The following is a 19,285-nucleotide window of genomic DNA, read 5'->3' as shown; positions in this document are numbered from 1 at the left end:
GTGTCCGAGCCGTGTCCAGGCCGTGTCCGAGCTGTATCTGAGCCGTGTCCAGGCCGTGTCCGGGCAGTGTCCAGGCCGTGTCCGGGCAGTGTCCAGGCCGTGTCCGGGCAGTGTCCGAGCTGTATCTGAGCCGTGTCCAGGCCGTGTCCAGGCAGTGTCTGAGCTGTATCTGAGCCGTGTCTGGGCCGCTCGGGGAAGGGAGCGCTCGGCTCCTGCTGCAGCCGCTCGTGGGCCCGGGCAGAGGCACCGGGACTTCAACGTCTCCCTTGTTTTGCCCCAGCAGAACCGAGAGGCAGAGTTTGGTATGATACCATGGAAGGGCAGCACAACCATCCTCATCATCTCGGGGACCAGAACAACCCTCTGTGCAAGCTGCCGGGGCAGGAATTCCAGCATGATCCTCAGGTAAGTGCACCTGTCTCTGATCCCCATCCCTCTGTCTTTTCTTACCTTCTTTCTATAAAGATCTCCTGATTTCTTAGCATTTAGCTGCCTTTGCCCCCCTCTTTTTGTATTTAGTGCAGTTATAGCAGTTTTAGGGAATGTCCAGTTTGGGATTCTGCCAGCCAGCTAGTTTCCTGAACCCTCTTTTTGATTATAATAAGAGAAAAAGGAAATAGTTTGAATTTTGCTTAAAGCGAGTGTTTTTAAATCATCTTATGAAAACATACTGAGTTGCCTTTCTCTTGTCTTTGATTCTTTGGAGAAAGGAAGAGTAGATGATTGTGTAAGTGAATAAATGTATTTTATCTCCTTTTATAGTTTCATAGTAAATGCTGAAGAAGTAATCACCAAATAAAAGAAAAAGCTCATTCTACATGGAGCTGTAGTTTCCCTGTGAGTCTTTGAAACTCCTCCTACAATGTATTTTGTCCATACTATAATAAAATTTCACTGCAGCAGCTCCTCTCTCTTCCTGCCTTTCTGCAGGAGTTAAAACCAGGATTTGCCCACAGTCTGTGGAATTCGTGAATTCTGGCTGCTTGACTTTTCAGCCTATTTTCTGCAATTCAGTTTTGCCCTGATGTTATTTTAAGGAACAAGCCAAAAGCATGGTGGAAAGCTGTCAGAAGGAAGAGAATTGTTCCTGTGACCGTGGGGAGGGGTGGCTGATCCTTTGCTGCTCCCACTGGGCAGCCCAGGGGGGATCCGGGGTCTCGGGGCAGGAGCTGTCCTTGGGAAAGCTCCGGCAGTGCCCAGAACAGGCTCTGCTCAGAGGGACTTTCTGCACTCAGAATGCACTGCTGGGAAAGTACCATGGTGTGGAGTAAAGCCCCCTCTCCTAATGTAGCAATTTGTCATATTAAGTCATTTAATAATAATTGAATCCCCTTGATTAATCTCCTAGAATTAGCCAGTTGCATTTTGAGCAATTAGGGTTAATTACTGCCTCATTTGGCAGGATAGTGCCCCTGTAATTATTTCATGAACAAGATTAGGAAGTGTTCCTGTGCAGCAGATACATTCATGGCATCTTGGAGCACATGTTAGAATTTGTAATGACATAGTTAAGTGTAATTAGTAGCTAATAATCTGTGTTCTGCTGTGATGCTGATGCTGAGTGGGCTCATTTTGCTGTATGGTCATTGTTCAGTGAAACCTCCCCTCAACTCTGGTAATACCCAAGTTCTGTTAATGGAGGGCTCTAGTAAACTGTTCTGAGAATGATCTAATTTGGAATTAGAATTGCAGGAAGGCTTCCTTTGGTTTTGCTATCAAAGTAACTTAAAAAGACCTGAATAACAAAAATATGCAGTCTACCAAGGAACTGGAAAAAAAATGCATATTAAAAAGGTAGTGTTTAAAAGCCTTACATTGGTGGCATGATAGGGTTGCTGATGATATATTTCTGGTTTTCCATTTTTCAGGAATATATTTATATATAATATTTTAAAGCTCTGGTCCTTTTTACTTGGAAGAACCTGGAATTACATCCTTTCTTTCTTCTAAAAATCTGAATAATGCAGACATGCTGTGTAACAGTTTGTGGGAGGGAGGACCAAGCTGGTCTTACAAGAAATGTCATTAATGGCAGAGATTAAAAACTAAAGAAGAAAACCCCAGAACATGAGTTCTTAGAGGCTTGCAAGAGGAGGGAGCTTTGTATGGGATGGCCTTCCCTTCCTTCCAGCCCTCTCAGTACAAACTCCTGTGCCAGCCCCCAAAAGAACCAGTGACGTGCTCCTCTCCCAGAAGCTTCTCCTATAATTATGCTGCTTCCTAAAGCTTCTTTTTTAGTCAGTTCTGACAGAAGTGTTGTTTCTGCTTTATAACTCACCAGTACAGAATATGAGTAAGCGTGTCAAGCTTTTCTTTCTGTCTCTAACTGCTGTAGTTTAGTTAATAAGATGAAATCTTTTGAGTAATGCTGGATACTTAAAAGTTATCTGTAATACCAAAAAAAAATGTTAAATGTCCAACAAAATCACAGTTTTGGCTTTTGGCTCTCATACTTTCCCAGAAATACCCCAAGGAAGTTCATCAGCAAGAGGGAGAACATTTTCTAGTAATGTTTCAGAGTGAAGGTGTTAATTATTTAAGTCTCCAGATTACTTAGTGTTTATAGCAGTAAGCAATAAAAATTATTTAGGAGTAAATCAGTGGTATAAAAATATAGAGTTGTAATTTTTCACTTAGTTTTTGTACTTAATAAATACAGTAACTCACTTTTAAATAACTCTTTTATATACTCACATCTTAGCAGCAGAGCTGTTAAGAGATTATTTCTATGGTAATTCTAATTTATTTTTGAACATCACCTTATCCTACTGTTTCCAAGCTGGTTTTTCTCTCTTCCCTCATCATGTTGTAGTACAAATGTCTAGGTAGGCACAGAATATCTGGATATCAGGATAGATCCCAATTGTGCTGACTGGGATGCTGAAACTTTGAAACTTAAGCCAAGTTCTTCAGCAAACTTTAAATTTCAGGTAACAGGTCAGGTGAAGGATATTTTATGACTGTGTAGTCTAATTCTGAAGCTCAAATTGAAAAACCTGATGTATTCTTCAATAATTACTTGGCTACCTGTTTGAAGGATAATCCATATTTTAAAAGTTTCCTCATCTCTTGCAAGCTTAGAAGTTCCTTCTTTAATCAGTCTGTTCTAATGTGTTCTCATAAATTCACACTGGAATTTCAGCCTCAAAGTATGCAAAGTTCTTTTCAGGTAGGCATTATTGAATGGAGGCAGGTGTATAATTTTGGACATACTAAAAGGGTTTGAAATACTGATGTTGATAGTAAATCATTGCTTATAATGTGTGCTTGTTCTGCAGGAGGGGCTGGAGCTCCCCCAGTACCACTGCAGATGTCTTTTAAAGGTGAAATTAGTTACAGTAAATGTCACTCAGATGAAGTATGCACTTTAGAAGCAAGGAAACCATTCCTTTAAAATTAATGATGCACTGCAAATATCAGAAAAAAGCCTTATATTCAGCGTAAAGATAATTAAAATTCAGGTCAGAAGTGTATGACTTAGTCGGGCTAAATTTTTTAATGAGATTTCAGAAAATTAATTGGGCGAGTATGTTTTTACTCTTCTAAAGAATATTTCATTTCATGGCTCTACAGGAAAGATGCTTTTATTGGCATCTGAAGATTGTACTGTCTGACTTTCTAACCATTGGTTAACTAATCTTAACAGTTTTTAGGTTGATTACAAATACTCTAAATGCCTGCAGCCCTTTGTGCAGGGCTGACTGGTGCCTGTTTTCCACATGCCAATCAGCACTGAAACAACTGACTTTATTATTAATTAACATTAGCACTCTGGGTTTCTGTATTCTGCAATTAGCAGTGAACATTCCCCTTTCTCATCCCATTCAGGCTTGGATTCCCCCTGGGGGAGCAGAGGACAGCCCTGGCTCTGCAGTGGGGCCGGATTTATGATAGTTTTGTTTTCATTCTCAGGGTGCTCCCTGGCCCAAAACAAGGGCTTAGAGATGCAGGCAGAGCTGTTCCCCCCGTTCTCTCAGGGCTGTTCAGGTTTTCCCTGGACAAAGAGGTAAATTTGGTAGATTGGCCAAACATAAATTGTTCTGGAGGTTAAGAAAAAACTTTTCATCCCCATCCCAGAACACAAATTCTGAACAACTACTCATTAAGAAAAATAAAATACAACAAATGTGTTCAGGGTGTGTGTGTGTCCTCCCTGCCTGTCCTTAGAGCAGGATGTGGAGGGAGCTGTGGAATCTCCAGTTGCTCAGTTGGGGATTTGTGTTCCTGCCTGCCCAGGTGCCTCTGGTGGCTTTGCCACAGACAGCCCCCAGCATGGGGGATTGTTAAGTACAAACTACATCCAAGGAGCAAATCTGTAGCAGGGAACTTTCCTAATCCTGCCTTCCCTGTGTTTGGATTCCTTTATAGTCTGGGATGTGGAGACTCCCAGGAATCCTTGCCCAAATCTGTTCTGGTGTGTACAAGATAACTGAAGCTTTTATTTCATTGGGGATTTTTTAGTGTTATGAATCCTTACTAATTCTGTTCTGCAGACAGTCTTGTAACACCTCAAAATTCAATGTTAAAAACCCTGGCAAAATTCTCCCTGAAGTTCTGTGGCAAGGGCTGCCATTGCCTGCTTTTGCCAGCTTTGGAATTTGTGCTCTGGTACCAGTGGTTCCATCTCACAGAGCATGTGTGCCAGAGGAGATGTCCAGAAGAGCTTGTTCTTGGAATAATCTCTGCATTTCTTCTTAAATATGAATGAGGTTTTTATTTGAATGAGGAATTCTTTGACTTTAATCTTTGGTGCTATTTTTTTTCATGGAGTTGAAGAATGAGACTTCCTTGTGTGCATGAAGAGAACAGCCTTTGTCTCAAAACAAGTTCTCCCCACACTGTGCCCTTCCTACAGCTGCTCTTGGAACAGAAATGTGCAAACAGCCCAGTCTTCATAGTGTCCAGTGGCTGGGGTTCTTTTTGCTTGGTTGGTTTTTTTCCCCTCCCCTTTTCTTCTTTTTATTTATTTTTTTTTTTAATTCAAGCTCCAGTGTTGACCTTGACTCCTAATCTGTAGTGGCAGGGACTTGATTTTACTGCACTTATGGAAACCTGAGCCTAAATCTGTCCTAAAAATGAGAAAATGTATTTTTAATGAACAAGTCCAAAGATGCTGGTGGTGTCCTACCACACACAATTTATATCTGTACATGAAAACTCTGAGGTTTGCAGAAATAAAGATCACGAGTTTTTTGAATGAATAGAGATTGGTTCTTTGCCAGCTTCCTGAAAAATGCTGGTGGTTAATTGTGGAAGGACTTGAAAACAACAGAGTGCCCCGTGTCAAAAGTGATGAAATAAGTGAAATGTGTGTAAGGCCAGACTAGAGGGGTGTTACTCTGAGAAGGAAGGCGTTCCTCAGGTGTTCTGTGTGTCCTTGGAGGGGACTCAGCTGAGTGTCCTGCTTATGTGAAGGGAAGGTTAAGTTCAAACATCAGGAAAAGTGGCCTGTGATCAGTAGGGAACTTTCTGGTACCGTTTGGGCTCACCTGAGGATTATTCCTGGTTTGTTTTGTAATCAAACATCTCCTGCCCTCTCTGAAAGCTCTGTTACTTTAATTAGGTCTGATGGCTTGTGCTAGCCCATGCAAATCTAGGTCATTGCATATGTAAATGTGCAGCTGCAGTCCTGGCGGTGCCAGAACACATCAGCAGAGGTGTCCAGGCATGGGCAGCATCACCCCCAGCATCAGCAGGGGCTGGGGCACATTCCCCTCGCTTTTGGCTAACATTTATTTATGTTTTCAAGTTCAGAAGTTGGTAGATATTTCTGGGCACGTGCTTGAAATATTAATTAACACTTAAGCACTCTTGGTGTAAACACATACTTAAATGATTTAGGAAAGGCAAGTAAAATTGTCCTTTATTTCAGTGTAGATTTCTTTCTGAAAAATAAAGTTTTGTAGTATTTGCCTCATAAAATGTTGTTAGAAGTGCTGCTTCTATTGTGAGTGGTGACTCCAAGTTAGAAAAGATTTTGCTCAGACTTTCTTACTGCTCAAGAACAGCTCAGGAGGCACATGGGCAAGGTGAATGAAATGCTGTGATTCCTTTCTATTTTAAAATGAGGAAAAAGTGCTTTGTAGGTTTATGTGCTGACACCTTTGTTTTGCCTGGGGAGAGCAGTTTGTCTTGTACAGGTCAAGGAACTCGCTCCACAGCTCGCGTGTAAAGCAGCTGGGAAGCAGCGATGTTCCTGGTGGGAACCGGGCAAATGGGACAAATCCTGTGTGCAGACTGTGCTGCCTTTGTCAGGCAAACAGTACAGGGCACTGGTGTTTGCTCCACTGCCTGGGATGAGCTGAGTGTTCCCATCCACTGGGACGGGTGTTGAGGAGTGGTTCTGTTTATCAGACCCCTGCAAAGAGAGGTTGCAAGCAGTTTGAACAGAGGAGGCTGCAGTGGCTGATTAATTGGAATATTTGTTTGTCTGCTTTCTTCCTGTGTTTCTTTACTCTGGTGATAATTTAGGAACTTAGAGAGGAATGTATGTAAACAGTAAAGCAAAGCAATTGCAGCCTTCTGCCTTTATCTGGTGACTGTAGGATGCCTGTTCCCTCGTCACTGAGAGGATGCTCCCAGTTTATTCCATAGTGTACTCTGCCAAACTTGAAGAAATGAATCCCGAGACTTTAATTTTGGTATGTTTTTTGTTCCCTCTGTGAATGCAGCATAATTCCAAGCACAGCACAAGCACTGAGAGCTGACCCAAACTTTGATTGCAGTTAATAGCTGGTGACTTGTTCCAGACCATACGGGAGACCGGAGTGTGCTTAAAGGGAGCCATGCCCTGAACTGCTTGGAGGAAGCACTTGGAGGAATTCCCTTCCTCTTTCTGTGGGACTTGCCTTCAGAAATAGCTGCAGGTCCCAACACTGGCTGAAAGCTTTCCCCATGCCAAGTGTCAGTCACAGCCCCCTCTGCGTTAGGAGCTGGCAGTGCAATGGGTGCTCCTTCCACCGTGCAGTGCTCTGGCCCCAGCCATGGCTCATCCTGGGAAACCCTTCTCCACCCAGCTCTGCCAGCTGGGAACTTCTCTTTTTGTGGGCTTTTGTGCAAACTCTGAAACAGCTCAAGATGCTGAAACTCGAAAATGTTCTACTTGGCACATGTGCTAACTTTGAGTAATAAATTTTCATCATTTCTTTTTTAAATATTGTTTGGCAGCCGTGCTAATTACAGAGGAGAGCAGGAGGGCTCTCGGGAGCAGTCGTGGTCCTTGGAGGCCGTGCTCCTCGTTGGGCTGTGTCTCCCTGCCTGCCTGGGTGTTTACCTGGGACTGCTCGGCTGCAGCATCCACATCTCCCAGGTGACACGGGCAGGCAGGGCTGGGGAGAGGCTGTGGAACGAGGGAGAGCGGTTTGGGATTAATTAGTTACTTACACGGAAGGCGAGACTTTGATTCCCTTTCTAAAGAAGCCATTTGGCTTCCTCCAGCCTGTGTTACCGCTCCATCTGTGAGGAGTGAATGTGTTTGTGGTGGGGCTGCTCTCCATCCCGCTCAGCCCAGGTTGCAGCCTGGCCAGGAGAGCAGGAGGGGCGGCGTGGCTCGTTCAGCTCCCTGACTGCCTTTCCTTTGACAGAGACATTTAACGTCGTACCCGTATCGCTGCACCTTGGCAGATTTTCAGATCGAGAAGAAGATCGGACGCGGCCAGTTCAGCGAAGTTTACAAAGCAACTTGTCTTCTGGACAGGAAACCTGTGGCACTGAAGAAAGTGCAGGTGAGATTCTGGTGGCACGGGGATGTTTCAAGGCCTGCCGGGGGATCCAGAGGCAGAAAACTCTGCCCTGCAGCGCCTTCATCCCCCATCACCCCACTGGGGCTCCCTGTGTCCACATCAGGATTACACAGCTCTGGTGCCCTTTCGTATTTATGCTGAATTTCACCTCTTGCCTCGTGGAAAGGGTTCACCAAGTTGTTGTTACATTTGTGAAGCAGCGAGGCCCCGTGGCGGTGCCGGTGCCATGAGGAGCTGCTGTCCCACCACAGCTGAACCACAGGAACATGGAAGGGAAAGAGGCTGGAGCTTGCTGGTGGAGTTGGAGAAAATTTGTGAAAACTTGGATGTCAGAAGTGTAGATTTTTTAAACTTGGATAAAGTGCTGGGCAGTATTCAGAACAGCATTTTGTTTGAAGAAATTTTCCATTAATCCTTCAACAGATCGTCCAAACTCTCATTTCCAGTGACTTAGTGATCACTGCACAATGAATACTAATGCTCAGAGTTATTGTTAATTATTACAGAGAAATCAGTGGAAGCTGTATCTGTTTAAAAGAGAAAAGTAAACATTTTGTCTTTTATTTAATATATGAAATTAATAGTAACTAAACCAATGAAAATCACAGCAGAAAATTCACAAACTTGTATCTTTATTTTTCGTGCTCCTTAGAATATTGCCTATGGGTTCTAAAATTAGTTTTACCCAATGTTATCCCTGTGATGGTTTCAAAATAAAGAAAACATTGATCTTTCTTTGATCTGGGGATTGTGTGAATACTCATTACAGTAGAGGAGGTACAAATTGGGGAAGGAAACACCAACTGCTTGTTAAAGTATAAAGTACTTCTTTTTTGTTGTTTCATTTTTATCTTCTGTATTTTTGTGTTTGAAGATTTTTGAAATGATGGATGCCAAGGCAAGGCAAGATTGCATTAAAGAAATTGACCTCTTGAAGGTAGGAATTTTTATAATAGCTTTTTTCTTTTTTTTTAGTTTTCCTTTTTTTGGGGGGTTTTGGTTTTTATTTGTTTGTTTTGTTTTGTGAAACAAATGGTTTCAGATTGGCAAATAAAGCTTACACAGTAAAGGAGAAAGCAGTTTTGCCTATACATGTCATGTATGTGTGTGTATAAATATCACACATGAAAAATGATAATTTAGATAAAAGCTCTGAAACCAGAGTGTGCTTAAGTGATTAAAACAAGTAGTGATTTTAATGCCTTAGTAGCTTATTTTAAATAGTTGATTAAAAACATAGATGTGTTGCACTTTAAATATCTATTTTTAGTAAATGCAAAAGGCTAAAAATTTAGTTTAGCTAGGCAAATTTCATTCTGAAAGTATTAAGTAATTACTTCTGTGCCTGTGATTTTAGGGATTTCTGTTCAAATTCATGCAGTTACTGCCTGAGTCTGTAGGCTGTACAGAAGGGTAAACATGAGCCAGTTGCTCAATACTCAGGGAGGAAAAGAATGCCAAGGTTTACATTCAGAAAGAGGATCTGCGATATTTTTGGGTTCTATTAAAAAAAAAACCAACCAAGCATCAGTTGTAAATATAAGAATGAGCTATACTGAAATGAAAGGAATTAGTGAAGGAGCCAGCATAAATAATCAGATAAATAAACTGACATGTGCAATTTGTGTGTTACTGTCCTCCTTCAAAGTTTCAATCTAGTTTTATTGCTCTTTTAAGGAGCAAAGAGACCTTGAGCACTGTAACCAACAGTTTGGGGTTTGTTTCTGTTTAATGGGGGGGGAAAATTGGTTATTGCTTAACAAGGCATCCTTCAGGACATTACTTTTAAATGTTTTGCAAGTTTCCAGTAGCAGAGGTTGTTTCACCCTGTTTGGGTGGAATTGCTCTTTGCTGAGGACATCTCCAGGATGCTGTGCAGTGGGAAATGCTGTTTCTCACAGGATTGGTCTGGAGAGTTCAGCCCAGGCTGTGGGTGCGGCCGCTGTGAACGTTTTGCGCGAGGGTCGCAGGAGGTGCAGGCGTTGTCTGGGAGTTGGCCTGACCACCTTGTAACTGTTCCCCTTGCATTCCCTCCCTCTGCAGCAACTGAACCACCCCAACATAATCAAGTATTTGGATTCTTTCATTGAAGACAATGAACTCAACATTGTCCTGGAGCTGGCTGATGCTGGGGATCTCTCTCAGATGATTAAGGTAAGGACGTGTCCATCCTGGAGATGCTGCAGACTTCCAGGATTGGGCAGACCTGAGGCAGTGGGGTGAGCACAGCTGGGTTAGAAGCACTTATTTCCTCCTCTTGCAGTTTTGCACACCCATAGGTTGCTTCCAGACCTGAACCAAAGTGTCTGCTGGCATTTTAAATACCCCAGGCCATGCCTTGAGTTTCTGGCCACTGCTGCAGAGGGAAGTGTCTGAGATGTGGTGGGACACGTGTGTTATTTGCAAGGTTGATTTACTCAGTCTGTGATTGATGGGGACATTTAATTACTGTTGGGTTCACTATTCACATTGCCTGTCTGCCACTCTGAAGACATTCAAGGAAGTCTATTGACTTTCTTTGCAATGGGGATTTGGGTTTGAGAAAATGTTTCAAGTACTTGTTCTTCTTTTATGTTGCTCTTAGGAATACTTGTATTGCTGCAAACCAGCTTTAGTTAAGCTGTTACCACCTGCTTTTATATTTTCTTTGACATGTTAATCTTTAGACATACATCCCTTGTGAGAACAGATGTGTTATATCATGTTTGTTAGCACTCTCAACCTTCTCTCCATGTTTTACCTGGTTTTTGCCATCATTATTCTGTAATTATCATAAATGAATGTTTGGAAAGTTCTCCTCCTCCTTGTTGTCACAGTTAAAATATCTTATTAACAGATTTGTTTTCTTTGCCAGCAGAGCTATGAGGCACTAGGCCAAAGGCTGTCAAACAAGTTACCCATTCAGTCCATAGTCAATGGCTAAATTTGCAGGATCCAGGAAAATCTGCTTGGTGTCAGAGGAGAGCCCCTGGGCGAGTGCTGGGAGCAGGGAGCTGGCAGAGCCACTCGTGGGGAGAGCCCCAGATCTCAGTCCAGCCTCCCTCCAGGGGAAGGGGGATCTGCCCCAGCTTCGGGGAGCTGGGGGACACAGCTGCTCCTTCTGCCTGGACACCAGCTCTGCCTTTGTCCTCCCCCCTGCTTCCTTGGGCTTCTGCTGGGTTCTGCCCTTTTCCACCTGGGAAACATCATCTTGTGGTGGTGGTTGTAGATGGAAAAAACCCAAGGATTGCGAGAGAAGGAGCTGGGGCTGTGTGAGACCTTGCTGGGCTTGACTTTGCAATCTTAGCTTACAAAAGTTTTATCTACAGAGTTGGTAAATTTCATTATATGAAATACTTGTGTTTTTTTAGACATCTGTAGTTTCTAGTTTAAAAATATTGACAAATATGTTAATTTGCCTATCAGGGTTGGATATTTAATTTTTTTAAATAACTTTGTGTCATTATAGTAAGAGTTACATTTTCCAAAACATGACTGGTAGAGTCTTGGATTGGTGCCTTGCCCAGGGCTGGGCTGTGCTGGCTTCCAGTGTCCACAGCTTTGTGTTCCTTCTGTACTTCAGACATGAAGAAGATGCATTGATTTTTATCAAGGTCATATAAATGAAGTTTTTCAACTGATGCAAATCTAGGAATTCAATTTTTTTTTTATTTCTAACAGATAAAAAAAAAATAAAATGCCAAGCCCTAAACCCAAGAGGGAACAAAAGCTTCCTCCTAAATGCAGCTCCAGTGCAGCAGGGGGTGTTTCCCCACCGGTCCCTCCGTGCCACCCTCTCCCCTCCCCAGGAGCTGAAGCTCCTGTGTGGATTTTCAGTGGAACAGCGCTGACAGCCCTGGGAAGGTGTGAGGGTGATAAACCCAGGGCCTGTCTCTGTCATGCCCTGGTGCCTGCATTATTTATGAGGGATGTAGAGCTGCAGGAAAACCCACTGGAGAGTTGGGACTTCCTTGTAAATGTCAGGCAAACCTTATTGGACATGACATTTAGAAAATTATCACTTGTGGTCTTGCATACCCACTCTTAAATATTTTAATGAGAATTAAATAATTTTATTGTGTATATAACACTTTCTCCCTCACCCTCTGTAATTCTTCTGTGCTCTCTCTCGAGTTTTGGGTTGAGACTGTTGCAATCTGTCAGATTTGCTGCCTGGGGAATTGCACAGTCGTGCCCCTTCACAGCTGATCTGCAAAAGAAAATTTGCCATTGCTTGAGTCAAACACGAACTGGTAACAGCATTTCACATAAAATAGAGAATGTGACAACGGACATCAGATGTCAGTGCTGAGAGGGGAAAGCAGGAGATGCAGAAAGGGGCAGCAAGCCGTTCCCTTCCTTTATCCCTGCAGATGGGAATTGTGACGGGTGCACCGCAAAGGATGCGCAGCTGCCGCGAGGCTCCCGGTGCCACCCCGTGTGACAGGGCTCGAGGAGCAGTGGGAAACCTCTGGAAGTGTTGAAGCATTTTGTTAATGCTCTGGCTGTAGAGAAGCCAGGGAGCAGCGATGCGAAGCCTGCAGTTTTGGGATGCCGGAGCGCGGTGCCGGGCACGGTTGGTGTGCTCCCCTGCAAAGGAAGGAGAGCAGCTGAAGGTCCCTGAAATGTGCAGCTGGCTCTTCTCTCCTGTCGTGGGCTGAAGGGGAGTTCAGTGTTGCAGGGAGCCAGGGCCATGCAGCACTCTGTGGTGCTGCTTTGTGCTGCTGTTATTCTGTGAGCTCAGAGGCATCACAGGGCCCTGGGACGGGGCCTGGCTGCGCTCGGCGCCGCCTGAGCACACCCAGCTGATCAGGAGGCTCTGTCTCACTAGAGAGTGCCCTTCATTTGCTATTCCTATTGTGCATAAAATAGAATATATTATTCTACCTGATCACAGAAGAAACATGGATACTTTATTGATGCTCTGGCCATCTTTTAAAAAAGGGAAGCAGATTTCCTTATCCTTGTTAGTAGACAATGCAATAATGAATGTTTACAAGGGGGTTTTTAATGGTCTTTTGTTTCTTAAGGCAAAATATTTGAGACATTTGTTGTTTTGAGGCATTAAATATGTTTTGCAAGGTAATTAAGGAGATTAATGCTAATCATAATTGTGTCCATTCAAAAATGTCAAACCTATTTAAGCATGTTTTTCATAATAGTTGTTAATTAGTGAACTGCATCGAAGTTTTCACACAGAGAAGAGGAGTTAAAAGCTAATCAGAAGAAAAGTCATGCAGCTGCAGATCTGGAAGACACGAGCAACCTGCAGCTGACTAACACAATTCCAGGAACGAGTCAAATATGTTGCTTTTTTACTGATCTTTTATTTATTTCCTCCCACAGTATTTTAAAAAGCAGAAACGGTTAATCCCGGAAAGGACGGTGTGGAAATATTTTGTGCAGTTATGCAGTGCAGTGGAACACATGCACTCCCGCAGGGTGATGCACAGAGGTAACATTAATTCAGTCTCTTTTCACTGAATAATAATATAATGTTCCAATTAGTAAGCGCCTACATTCAAAAACAATTATGCTGATGTTCAGCCAATGCATGTTTAGAGAGGCTGGAGCCTGCGAGATGGATTTCTCCTTCTGTCTCTGCCTCATTGTTAAAGCATTCAGGCCGAAGTGAGTGTGGTATTAGGAAGATGAGCTGCTTTGTATTCCAGACACTGATATTAAGTAGAAGTGTCAAACTTGCCATTAGAAAAGTGTCAGAAATAAAATGCTGAGACTCCTGGATACAGTGAACTCTAAGAAATAGTCTTCATTATATTAGCTGTGACCTTAGAGAGTTGAGAAGAGTTTTTCTGTCTTGCAGGCTTTTCTGAAATATTAATACAAATATGTCCCATGCTCTCATAACCTGTTCTCAATTTTCATTAATTATTTTTAAATCTCTTGTCTCAGAACATCTTAGAACTTTGAGCTCTATCCAAAAAATTACACTATTGCTATCAGTGTCAGTGAAGTGCTTTGGGAAGGACTGGACTCAAGAAATACAAATTTCCCAAAAGGCACCAGCACCCATCTCAGCTGCTTGTTATTTCCTTGCTCCTTTGAAGGAAGGAATTCTTCACTATATTTTTCAGCAGTGTGCTATCAGTTTTGCTCCGTTACACATCCCCTGATGCAGTGTATCAATTGTACCTGAATTAGGTCTGTAATTGGTGGCTGAAATGGGGAGCCTCTCATGTAGAGTCTGCTCTAATGTGAGGAAAGAGCCTCTAACTCCATTCTGACATGACTGCTTGGGAAACTGGGCTTGTAGGGATTTCTACCCTCCATGAACCAGCTGGGCTGTGTCGAGCCCAGAATTTATGTATATGTGGAACAGTAATAACCCTTTGCATGAGGAGATGGTGGTGGGCAGTGCAGTTTCCTGTGGAACGTGATCATTCCCAAAGAGAACTGGGCTCATTTCTTTGATTTCCAGCAGTTAAAGAGCTTGCCTCTGTTCTGTTGAGCTGTTTCCTACATTTTCCCTCATTGGTATTTCTTGTGTGCTGGGAAGTACACTCTGATTTTTGTGTCTGTGCAGAGCTCGAAGCCTTGGAAGATTGAGCCTATCAAAGCTGTAAAGAAACACGGTTCTGCTCGAGCCTCTTTGTACCGTGAGCGCTCCAGGCAATGCTTCTATTGCAGCATTAGAACCAAATAACCTTTTGTGGCTTTGACCTTTTACCTTTTTCTTCTTGCAGACATAAAACCAGCCAACGTGTTTATAACAGCCACAGGGGTGGTGAAGCTGGGAGATCTTGGATTAGGCCGGTTTTTTAGTTCTAAAACCACTGCAGCACATTCCTTAGGTAAGCTGGTACTCGTTAAGCAGGGCCTGGCGTGCACTGTCAGCTCTGATGTTCAGACACAGGGTGTCCATCCTCCCATGGTGACACCAGTGGGAGTCAGGGGATGGGGGCTGCATTTCCAACCATCTGTGTTTTAAATGCTCTTCATAGGCATTAATAGGTATCTTCTGGTTTAAAATCTGTTTTTTCTGGAAGGCCTGGCCTGGGGTGTGTTTTACAGCAAACGTAGCAAAGGCAGTGTTTCCACTCTAGACAGCACTTTGACTGCACTGTGCTTGCTGGAATTCACTGTTACCCCCAACACCTTCCACCTTTTTACCTTTGCTGGTCAGGACTCTGCCCTGACTTGGGCTGGGACTGCCTGAGGTGGGTGAGTCCTCCTGGCTCATCTGACCCAAAAAGGGACTTTTTCCAGGCTGAAATCTGGCCTATGTTTTAAATATCCAGCTTTTCTTCATATCTTCCATATATCTCAAGGTTGTCTTCCTCATTTTTACCGTTAACATTAATTCTAGTGCTATAGAAAATTGCATAGTTATGCAGTTCATTCTTCAAGTCTTACAGTATAAAGTATTTCATAATTGTGTCTGTAACCTCTTGAGAGGTGGCTGATTTTCCATTTTTATTAATGGGTCTGAATTTTTTGAGCTGTGAAGGAACTTTGGCTTTTGGTGCAATATTTAAACTCTTTTAAACGAACTGACTCAGCTGACTTTGGAACACATGATACTTGTTTTGCTATTTGTGTTTGTGTAATTTCCAATGCTGAGTGTGTCCTGCTGAATCCTTTCTTAGATGTGAACAAATTTCATTGCTGATACTGGCCAGCAGCACTGGGCTACCTGCCTTGTTTTGTATGTGCTTAAAAGATAGAAGGCATTTCTATAGCTTCCTTTCATAAAATAGGAGATTTCAGATTTCCCTTTGTATCAAAAGCTGTCCTAGGATATATCCCCACCATACTTAATAGATGAAAATAAATCCTTTTCACAGGAAGTTAAAATCACATCATCTGAACAGGCCAAAATATGATCATGTCTAATTATATGATCTTATCCAGTTTGACTGCTGCACTTATTATATTAATAAGAATAAATTGGGGCTTGGAAACTGGCTGCACATGTAAGCCAAGCTTGTGACCTTTACCAGGGCTGCTCTCTCTTAATTGAGAAAGCTGGAGCAGGAAGAGCTCAGTCCCTGGTGCACAAACCCTGCCCTTCCTCACAGCAGCAGCATCCTGCAGACAGGTGAGAGGTGCAGGACACTGAGGGAGCAGCAGTGAGTGAGACTGGAGGGGTTGTGGGAGGGATGGACACATCTCCATTTCCAGCAGCACTCTGATCCAAGTGAAAAAGAATATTTTAACAATCAGAAAATATGCAGATGTGAAGCTTCTTTCTGTTTTTTTGATAATTTGCCAGAGGTAGAGGTTTTGTAGCAGCAGGAAATCGACTGATCTTGGGTTTGGTTTAATTAAGACATTGGCTGAAGGAGCTGTGAGGGCCGATCACCCACACCAGAGCGGGGCAGCCGCGCGGGCTGGGCTGCGACGCTGAGCCCGGGCCCTTCCCGGTGCTGCGTTGCCCCGGCAACCGCCCTGAACCATCATTTCTCTGGCTGCTGACCCATGAATTGAATGTGTGGCTTATGCAAATATATTCATCTCATTTCTCCCTTTGGTTGTATTTGCTAGCAGCAGACTGGCATGAAAGGCCATCAGGCAGTCCCGACCCGGCTGACAGGTGTAGCAGGGGCTCGGCAGCGCCCGCCGCCGCGGCGGGAACGGAGCCGTAATTAGAGCAAGGAACAGAATGAACGTCAGATGAATTACCAGGCAGCAGATCATATTTGTCAGGAAGGATTGCATACATAAAAATTAAGTGACAGTACATGCCGAGGTAATGAAAGAAAAATGAAAGATTTGCCTGTACACAGCTCGTGAGATGCCGGCGAGTGCCGTGCTCCGAGCGCCGGCGGGAGCCGGGAGCGGCACCGGGGCAGACGGAGACCGTGGGGCAGGGAGAGCCCTGGCCTCTGGAAAACCTCCACGGGCACTCCTGCCAGAGGCACTCCTGCCAGAGGGGCAGCACGGACACCTCCAGCCTCTCGCAGCGCTGGGACAGGCTGCAGGAACCGGCTGGGGCTGCTGGAGTTCACAGGGCGCCGCCTCAGCTGCCACTGCCCCTTTTCCCTGGAGAGAAGACAGGAGATGCTTTTCCACAAGGATGAGCTCTTCCTGTACAAGCCTTACCAGCAAATTCATGTTTTAAAGGTACTGGGTGTAGCTGAGGTGGATTTTACTACTTGTTACAACATGGTGGTTCACCTTCCTTCCCTTATTTTAGACTTTGGTAAACTCAACATTAAGCTGGTAGCTCTTGTTTTAATAGGAGCTGTAACAAATTCAGAGAATTTCCATTAATATTACAATGGATAACTTTTTTGAGAACTGGTATAATGTCCATTTTTAGCCAAATAAACTTGGCATTATCCAGAGCTCCTGACTGGCTTTACATTTTGAAGAAACAAGAGGAATAAGAAAAACAACCAACCAAACCCCAAAAGAAACCAATTTTACACAGAGTAGTCTTGTTTTGGAGCAGATGATTTATTATTTATTCTTGGACAAGAATATACTTGGAGCAGATTTTCCTTTTGGGAGATTCACGTAAGTCAAATCTTCCCAGTTTAGAACGTGCCAATAGCCCTGGATTGGAGTACATGGGGTGTTACACGTTCCTTCTGGTTCCTGCTTGGATGTGAGGGTGAACAGGGAGGAACTGAAGAGCTCTTCAATAAATGGACCATTTGTCTGCCTTTTTTTTTTTTTCTTTTCTTGCCAAGTCAGTTTGCCATCTGAAACAAAATCCCAGGGCTTGGAGGGGCTGGTAATCAGGACTTGGTAAGAACAAAATGGACACAAGAAATCCACTGAAAATGTCACTGGCCAATATTGTGTGTGCTTGGAGTTCTTGGCTTGCCTCTAGTACAGTATTTGTGGAAGAAAAGAGAGATGCAGAATTGCTGCAAGTGGATTGTACTGTTTACATGTGAAAAACCCAACCAGCCAACCAAAAAACCCAACCCAATCTCAGAACTGTAAAAGAGATTGGTAGGGTAGTGTGATTCAATAGTAATAATAAAAAAAAAAAGAGCTTAGGGCAACAGGTCTTGTAACAACAGCTGCAATATTATGCACAAAATATTGTTTTTCTCTATGAGTAAGTAGATTTCATCTGCTTTTTTGTTTTTGCTTCCTGCATGAAAATTAGTGTGGGCACCTGACACAGAAATTTGAAGGAATTTAAAGTCTGCACAGTTTTACTTCAGCTAGTTCCCAAATTCTCAGGGAAAATATCTGAGGTGCCTTGTTGGAAATACACCCCAAAGAATGCAAAACTTTAGAAAGGAATACTTGAGAAATTGACTCCTTTTAAATAAGGCTGGATGTTTTTCTTGGTAACCTACAAGTGTGGGTGGAGAGGGTGAGCCAGGTGAGAGATCCAGACTCTCATTTTCCAGCAGAATTGCTTCCCTGCTGTGTTTGCATGGCCAGATAGCACTAAAACATCCTCAGATACTTTTCTCAGCCATGTGTGTGTTCATGGAACATGCACTAGTGTTGCTCATGCTAAAGCTAAGTTCTGGAAAAACTTTATTGCTATTTGAAAAACTAGGCAGTTTTTTTGTTTTGCATGTAGGCATTTAAAAACCTCAATGGATAGAGCCTGTAGAAATATCTGGAAATATTCTGCACTGGTTTCAGTCTAATGCAGTCTGTGTGAAGGTGTGGGAGAGACTCTGCTGTGCAAGGCTTGTTTGGGTAACATCAAACTCAGTGAATGAGACTCTGAGAGCCTCCTAAAAGTGTGAATCAGATTTGGTTGTGCCCATGAGCAGGGATGAGTTTCTCGGGAAGCATCGCTCGTGACTGAGCTGTGTTTGCACATGTGAGAGGAATGGAATGGAATTTGAATTCCATTTCTGGAATAACTTTGCCACCACCGCCTTTGTGTTTTTCTAATGAAATAGGAGACTCTGCTCCTAACCTTAACTGAGAATAATTAGCATTTCCCTACCTTGGATGTTGCAGCCATGCCAAGACTGTTGTAGCTGCCCATGAGCAGTGCTGGGAGAGCAGGAATTCTCTGGCATCACTGAAGTGGCTGATGTTCAAGTGAAGGGCTCCAACTTCCAGGAACAGAGCAGGAGACTCCTTCCTTAACCATAATCTACCCTATGGTTTTTATAACTTCAAATGCATTACTCTACCACCGGGTGAATAATGTTGAATCTGAGCAATATTTTGTATTTTCAGCAGGGCAAATGCTGAAGAAAGTTTCTGATTAATAGTCTGGGATTAGACTGTTCTTGTCAAATTGACTAATGGGATGCAATGGTGAGCCCCGACTGATTGCACTGGAAGCCTTGTGCAGTTTTCTAGAAGATGCTCATTACAGGAGGTTCCCACGTAATGTTGGACAGGCCATAAAGAGAATTGGCCTTGTCAGTCTTTCATCATGACAGTTATTTAAAAATTAATGCATCGGTTCTGAAACGCAGAGCCCTGCTTGTTTGTACATTTGCTGACAAGACCTCAGTAATGATAGGTAAATGTGCAAGGTGGACTCTGCGAGATGAGCTGAGGCGTGGAGCGCTCCTGGAGCCGTTAATGGGCTGCAGCAGGGCCGGTGATGTGCTGAGCCCTGCCCCAGCCCTGCCCCAGCCCTGCCCCAGCCCTGCCCCAGCCCT

At 43.5% G+C, this 19,285-nt stretch overlaps 1 protein-coding gene across 1 annotated transcript in view; it reads left to right on the top strand.

Annotated features, from left to right (window-relative positions):
• Positions 1 to 255: 255 nt before the first annotated feature.
• Positions 256 to 19,285, top strand: part of NEK6 (NIMA related kinase 6) — a 29,108-nt gene continuing 10,078 nt past the window's right edge. The window contains exons 1-6 of the mRNA XM_033518548.1: positions 256 to 405; positions 7,584 to 7,724; positions 8,617 to 8,679; positions 9,786 to 9,896; positions 13,068 to 13,176; positions 14,426 to 14,533. Of these exons, the coding sequence (XP_033374439.1) occupies positions 313 to 405; positions 7,584 to 7,724; positions 8,617 to 8,679; positions 9,786 to 9,896; positions 13,068 to 13,176; positions 14,426 to 14,533 (625 nt within the window). The 5' untranslated portion in view covers positions 256 to 312. The remainder of the gene's footprint in view (positions 406 to 7,583; positions 7,725 to 8,616; positions 8,680 to 9,785; positions 9,897 to 13,067; positions 13,177 to 14,425; positions 14,534 to 19,285) is intronic.

The sequence above is a fragment of the Parus major genome, chromosome 17 (assembly GCF_001522545.3).
Source record: "Parus major isolate Abel chromosome 17, Parus_major1.1, whole genome shotgun sequence".
Classification (NCBI taxonomy): Eukaryota; Metazoa; Chordata; class Aves; order Passeriformes; family Paridae; genus Parus; species Parus major.
This window is presented reverse-complemented; position numbering and strand designations above follow the sequence as displayed.